Source organism: Spermophilus citellus, assembly GCF_964194105.1.
Source record: "Spermophilus citellus genome assembly, chromosome: 9".
NCBI lineage: Eukaryota > Metazoa > Chordata > Mammalia > Rodentia > Sciuridae > Spermophilus > Spermophilus citellus.
In genome coordinates this window covers 130275399-130282952 of record NC_138191.1, presented here as the reverse complement: position 1 = coordinate 130282952, position 7554 = coordinate 130275399, and the positions used below count along the sequence as shown (strand labels likewise).

Genomic DNA, 7554 nt, shown 5'->3' with positions numbered 1-7554 from the left:
TATTAAGTTTAGTTTAGACACATTTGCAAGTGTGATCTACCTATATAATTCTACTGTTTTGATGAAAGATAATTTGGATGGTTTCACTGGCCATGATTACATTATTTCAGGAAAGACTTGGTAGCAGGATGACAGGCAAGGTTTTGTGAGGCCCTGGGACCCTATTTTATTCGCATTGAATCCGAAGACCAAGTCGCCAAGTTTCTAGGTCTATGTGGAGACCCACAAGGATAAATGATCCTTGAGTGTCTGGGTGGCACTGACGCCACCTAAGAAGGGAAGATGTCAGAGGACTAATCTTGAGATCCCATTCATTTCAGACAATTTATTTATAGACTATCCATGAAACAAAATAGTTTCTTCATGTGTGCATGAAGCCTAAATCCCATTCTAAAAATCCAGGCCCCTTGTGATGACTCTACAGACACATATGGCTCTATACAGAAGGTCCAATCTTCAGGGGCTTCCTTCCAACGTAGCCCCCAGCATCTGACTCCTTTGCCCATCCACACTTCAGGCAGTGTCTGAAATGCTGGTCTCTGAGTCTCCTTCATGATCCCTCTACATCCTGGTTATATAACCAATTGCGTAGAGGGCAGCTTTTTATACACACCCAACTAGGCACCTGTTGAACAGAAACAGTGATTGAGGCCCTGGTTGTAGAGGAACATAGTGCCACATTGAGGACATGGGACAGTACAGAACACAAGGACCTGTGGCTGCCTAAAGTCCTTCAATAGTGCTGTGAGCTCAGCACAGAGTTGGGAACATCTCTCTTGGTGGATGGCACCCTGGGCATCATAGCTTTCCAGAGGGACAGGGTATTGCTCTATGCTCAACTGGCTCAGTGTGGCAGTGTGACAGAGCAGGTCCTTGAGGACCGACATGGAGATGCGATTATGGAAAAGGCACAGGGTCCTGAGCTGGGAGCAGCGGCTCAGGGCAGGCAGGATGGCTTGGAGCTGGGATTCCGCGATCTCACAGGCTTCCAAGTCCAACCTGTTCAGGGTGGAGGCAACAGTCTCCAGCAGAATTTTGAGGGGCTCTGGACTGAAATTGGTCACTTTGATGTATCTCAGATCCAGGCGTCTGAGCTGGCTGGTGTTTGGGCAGCGGGAGAGATAATTCCAGTCGGAATCCGAGAGCCGGCAGTTGGTTATCGAGAGGGTCTCCAGGGGGGTCTTCAGGTGCCTAAGGAGGAACCAGGCAGTTAGTTCTGAGGGAGAAGACAAATTGGCCCAAAGCCAAGGTCACTGTGACCATCTGAACATGGTTGACATTTTGTAGAATCTGCTCATTCAGGTCACTCCAATTCAACCTGAAACTTTTACCACTACTTGTGTGACCAGGTGGGTCCCCCATCTCTATGAATGTCACCCTCAATGACAAGCAGAAAGCCACATATCTAGCCCCAGGAAGTAAGGAAGAATCATGTACCAAAGGCAAATCCAGGAAAGATGTGTCAAAACACACTGGGGTTAACCCCTGCAGGGCTCACTCCCTGCCCCTCAGCAAGGTCTCACTCCCTGCTCTTCACTCACAACCCCTGAGTCGTCACCTGGAGCTCAGACCTGCCTTCCCCAGGAGGGCATTAGAAGTGGGCTCCTCTGCTCCCAGAGGGAGGACACAGAGCTTCCTTGTTGAACAGGTACAGGTGTGGGGGCGTCCCTCCTTCAAAGTCCTCACCTCTACCCTGCTTTGTACCCCTGTCACTGGACAGGGCTCCCAGGGAAGGAACCTCACTAGCTCCTGTCCTCATCAGCTGGCTTCCCAGCATGATGTCACTTCCCAGACCATGAACCCTGGTTTAGCCCTTTGCTCTAACACAGGTTAGGAGATGGAGCTTCAGGATACAACAGGAAGAGATGATGGGTTATTTACCTTCCAGTGCCTTGTTCACCATGAGAGTGTCAGTGGCTGGCACACATATTTACTGATAGTGGTCTGCAGAGGAAGCTCATCCCCCTTACTCACCCCAGCACCTGCTCCAGGTGGCCCTCGAGGAGGAGGACAGCATCCACACACAACATCTGCAGGCAGTCCATCCTGAGGAACTGCGAGGTGAGCTTGGCAAGCAGCAGCTCCTGCTTCTTTGGGGAGGTGTGGGCAGGCACACGGACCTGGGAGACAAGCAGCTTCCTCAGGTTCCTCATCTGGCCCAAGAAAGGAGCACAAGCAACCAAGGTGGAGGGCGCCCAGGTGCAGTGCACTTGCACCTTCTGGACAGAGTCCAGCTGCAGCAGTCTCAGGACCAACCTGATGTGGCCGGAAGGTTTTCCAAAGATCTTCAGCTTATTGCAACACAGGTGTACCATGTCACTTCTCTGTGTGACCCACAGGAACAAGTGGACCTGGAATTCATCCAGGGGTCTTTCTGTGAGGCACAAGTCTATGAATATCTTCAAGGGCTGCTTAGCTGCCATTGCTGGACCAAGTTTCAATGTTCGATTCTTCTTCATGTCCTCTGGTGAGCAGGCATCGATCATGGCTCCAGACCACGTCCTCCAGAAGTTAAGTGGAAGCATCCGCAAATCCAGCACCTGCAGTTTCCACCTCCTGCAGGGAACACAGCAGAGTCTCAGCCCTGAGGCCCCTTCCTTCCCCTCTCAGCTGCTGCTCCCTGCTCCACCTCTTCCTTCTGTCTCACTTTTCTCCACCCACTTCCCTCCAATCCAGCCTGATTGCCCCCCATTTATAGTCTGAGTCAGGGACTGGTACAGCCTCATTCAGGGGTCAGCACAGCTGCCACAAGCACCTCCACATCTGGAAGCCTTTCCCAGATGGGGCTCAGCATGGCCAAGGCCTCTCCACCCTCCTTGCTGGCAGCACAGGAAGCCTGTGGAGCACACTTCAGCACCCACTCTCCCTGCCTATACCCATCCCTTCCCTGGCACCGAGGGTGCTCCCTTCCAGGCCACCTGGGTCCCCCTCACCTGGGGCGATCCTGCTGGGCAAGCAGCATGTCCAGCCCATCCAGTGCCACTTGGAGCATCTCAGGCTGTGGCTGCCTCATAAGGGCCCCCAGGGGCAGGCAGGTGAAGGGCCAGGCCTGCACCATTTTCTTCAGGACCTCAGTGTGTCCCCTGCTGAAGGCCTCCACAAAGAGTGGTGGGAAGAGCTCTATGGGCAGGTCCTCCAGATCCAGGATGGCCCTGGACTTGTCGCTCATCAGTTTGCACCCTGCCAGCTCCAGCAGTGTGGGTGGGGACTGGATGCTCATCCTGGGGAGTCTGAAAGAAGAAGGATCCTGAAAAATGGTCCAGGGAAAAGGCCACTATCCCATCCATTGCCAGCCAATGGGAACGGGGTACTGGGGAGTCTAAAACTCACCCCAACCTTAATGGGGGAAAGCTTTGCTTATTATTTTGACCTTATAAAATGGGAATTGGAGTGTCATGTGTCTTAATGCAGTAGGCTCCTCTGTTTCAACAACTACAGAGGCTCAGAAAGTATTTGCCCTCACATTGGTGATGTTATTTTTAACTTCAAAAAATGTAATGGGCAATTATAAAGCATGTGCCCATATTATAAAACACTTGGAAATTACAACAGAGTCTCATGGATATCTGTTACACATGTGAGATTCTGCCACCTTAGTTGGGAGGTCAAGAGAACAAACAGAAGAACAGAGTCTGTGAAGTGTTGCATGAGATAGTTTGAAGCTTTTGGTTTATTTGTTTAAACAAATTATAAAATTACAAAACTACATAAGCCTTAAAGTATAATTTGGGGGATGAGGCAATATTGGGGATTGAATTCAAGACAAGTAAGTCACTGCCCCCAGCCATATTTTGTATTTTAGTTGGAGACAGGGTCTCAGTAATTTGTTCAGCACCTCGTGCTGCTGTGGCTGGCTTTGAACTCTAATTCTCTGGCCTCCTCAAACTCTGGAGGTGTTGGGATTACAGGTGTGTGCCACCACACCCAAAAAAACAGTATAATTTTAAGGGCACACAAAGTAAACATTTTTATTAACAGAAAAGAGAATTCCAATCAATTAGATGAAATAGAATTGCAATTCACTTCCTTGGTTAAGTAATTTCAAATTGGCTTTGCCTGGAGCTCAGTGGAAGAGCACTTTCCTAGGACATGTGAGGCACTGGGCTTGATCCTCAGCAGCAGCTAAAAATTATTAAAGTTGGGCTGGGGACATACCTCTGTTGATAGAGTACTTGCCTCACATGCACAAGGCCCTGGTTCAATCACCATACCACCAAATAAATAAATGGATAAATAAATTATATTGTTCATATAAACTTTAGAAAACAACAATTTAGAAAAAGAAAAAGTGGGCTGGGGATGTGGCTCAAGCGGTAGCGCGCTCGCCTGGCATGCGTGCGATCGGGGTTCGATCCTCAGCACCACATACAAACAAAGATGTTGTGTCCGCCGAGAACTAAAAAATAAATATTAAAAATTTCTCTCTCTCTCTCTCTCTCTCTCTCTCTCTCTCTCTCTCTCTCTCTCTCCCCTCTCTCACTCTTTAAAAAAAAAAAGAAAAGAAAAAGTAAAAGTGCGGGGCGTGGGTGCACAAGCCTGTAATCCCAGGGTCTCCAGAGAACTCAGACCGGGGGAAGATGCGATCAAAGTCAGCCTCAACAAGAGTAGGCGCTAAGCAACTCAGTGAGACCCTGTCTCTAAATACAGCACAAAACAGGGATGCCGATGTGGCTCAGTGTTTGACTGCCCCTTGGTTCAATAGTTCATACCAAAGAAAGAAAGAAAGGAAATTGAAAGTGACATAAACCAAAGTGGAAATCTCAGAGTTCAGGATCAAGGTAAAACTACACTGAGAGGAAAAATCGAAGTTCGAAATTGGTTCATGAGAAAAGAAAGGAAAATTTGTTCCTGAATCCGCACAGGTGAGGCGGGAACGGGGTGGTGCTCATGGCAGTGAGGGACTTACCGGATCTGTCCAGGTGTGCAGGGTTCTCGGAGCCTCAGCAGGCCAGGCTGGTTCTCCTTGGGCTCCAGGACTCTTGTGTTTCTCTTCTGGCTCCACAGAAGCTTTTATGGACCTCTCTGACCACGCCCCCACCTCCATCTGATTGGCTGGCATCCAATCAGAAAGCAGTATCTGATCAGGTTCTCCAGTCTCCACCCACTTAATCCTGATCCGATTTTCTTCCTCCAGATTGGTTGATTGAATCCGATCTCATGAAAGTGCGCAGAATCCGGGAAAGCGTGACAGTCAGGGATGTGTCCTTCCATGCACTCCACACCATGGACTCACTTTTGTCCATATGCGACCCTCCTGTTCCTCTCGTGAGACAGAAAAGCACTGAATCCCTACGAAAAAACAACACCTGAAAATATCTTTCAAAGGTGTCTTTGGCCATATAAAATTATTTGATTTTTTTTCCCAAAAATTCCATAGTAAAAACAGCTTTTTGAGGACAGTAGTGTCATCCACGAAGACCACAGAATGGGAACCATGTTGACAACAGTCACACAAGTGTCGAGTTACCTTGCAGCACATCTGGGCACACTCAGAGAGGAAGAGCAGACAAGGAGGGTGGAATCAGTCTTCTAGACTTAGGGCAAGACTTCTCCTGTTGGTCTGTCTGTACTGGGGATTGAACCCATTGGTTCTCTACCACTGAACCACATTCCCTGCCCTTTTTATTTTTTGCTTTTATTTGGAGACAGCTTCTCACTAAATTGCTTAGTTCCTCACTAAGTTGCTGAGGCTGGCCTCAAATTTGCCATCCTCCTGCCTCAGTCTCCTGAGTTGCTGTGATTATATATAGGCATGGGCCAACATGCCCCTGATGGGGACTTGGAAAAGTCTGAAATCCACCAAGGGTGGAAACTGTGGGCAACTTGGGAATGGGAGAGAAAGACACAGGGTTGGACAGAAGGTGTTCCTGACATCAGGGAGGCCACCCACTGGAGAGTCTTCCTGCAGAATCAGGGACCCGAGGGCACATCTCCCAGGCAGCCTTGGCTCCAGGCAGTTTCCAGGGCTCTTTAGGCTGTGAGAAGTTCACAGGCAAAGGGAAATTTGAAGAGTCTGAGTAAAAAGAGATTCAGGAATTGAGGAAGGAGAGACGGAAAGAGAGGGAGTGCTTGGCTGATGAGCCATGTGAGGGGAGGACTTACAGGGAAGATGTAGAAGGAATGGTTTCATTGGCGGCAGTTACAGTATTGCATTTCTGCTTTGTTGTTCTGTCTTTGTGTTAGTCAGCTTTTTCACACTGTCACTACCACACCCAACCCCAACAACTACAGAGGAGGAACAGTTTATCTGGGGACTCATGGTTTCAGAGGTCTCAATGCACACACAGCAGATTCCATTTCTTGGGCCCTCACCTTCAAGGTGAGGCTGACCATTATGGTGGGAGATTGTGGCAGAGGGAAGGTGCTCACATTATTAGAGAACAGAGAGGCAGAGAGATGGCCCCTAGCCAGAGACAAAATATACACACCATATTCACACCCCCAATGATCAGCTCCCTCCATCCACACCCCAGCTGTTCCCTGTTATCACTCAGTTAATCCCATTGGGAATTAACTTACTGACAAGGTTAAGGCTATAAACCAATCATGTCTCCTCCCAAACCATTGTCTCACAGGTGAGCTGTTGGGAGACACAGCATCTAAACCGTGATGGTCTTCTTGGGTATCTTGTTGGAAAATATCCCTGCTCACATCACAGTTGAATACTTACCATTGGCTGAGATGATCTCTGGTTTCTGTTTCACCTAATAACTTACCACAAAGGACCCACATTTAATCTCCTATGTGTGCAGTGAAGTAGGGCTAAGGCTATTTCAGAGACCTCATTGCTCTTTAGGCTCCACAACATTTGAAATCTAGTCTCTCAATTGAATTCTGAATTTCTCTGCCATTTGTCTGTGTGTAGCCAGCTGAAACGGTGACTCCACGCCACAGCCCTGCCTTCTCTTACCACCCTTGACTTGGTTCAGGAGGCAGGTAGATGTTTCTGTCAACTTAAGTCACAACAGACAGTGGCTCTCCAAAGAACAAGGGTAGTCGGACATAATAGGGCAGGAATGCAGGACACCCAAAGAACGATGAGTCAGAGCCCCATCCAGGAGGCAAAGGGAGACAGGGTGTCAAAGGCAGCCTTGAATTAATTCTCACTGGCTCCACAGATTCAGTACCAAGGGTGGCCTCAGTTCAAGGACAACAGGCAGCGACTGGCCAGGTGTCCTCCTAGACTTTGGGGGGTGCAGGTTGGGGTGGATTTTATGCACAGCTGAGGTTGTGGCTGACTGGATTGTGATATTCCTGCCATCAGGCAGGGCTGCCCAGGGACCCTCCCTTTGCAGCACCCTGCTTCCCCTTCACCAGGATTTGACACAGTTCCCGCCTGTGGATTCCAGCACCATTATGTTTCCCCCTTGGGATGAAGATTTTTTCTCTGGATGCATCACACAATGGCTAGGGTTTGATTCTCTCTCAGGGCCAGGATGGACTTTTCCTGGTTAGTCCAGTCTCCCAGTGGAGGGAATTAATAGATGAGTAGGAATCCATGTAGAAACTCACTGAGCCACATTTGAACAAGGTGGGTTTGGAGGGAGTGGCTCT

At 48.9% G+C, this 7554-nt stretch overlaps 1 protein-coding gene across 1 annotated transcript; it reads right to left on the bottom strand.

The window, feature by feature from the left end:
* Nucleotides 1-210: 210 nt before the first annotated feature.
* On the bottom strand, nt 211-3220 carry LOC308656819 (PRAME family member 20-like; the record flags this gene model as incomplete). The annotated part of the gene is made up of 4 exons (XM_081308172.1): nt 211-269; nt 791-1191; nt 1975-2556; nt 2934-3220. 4 exons carry the CDS (start codon nt 3218-3220, stop codon nt 211-213), a joined length of 1329 nt encoding a protein of 442 aa, XP_081164298.1.
* Nucleotides 3221-7554: the final 4334 nt, after the last annotated feature.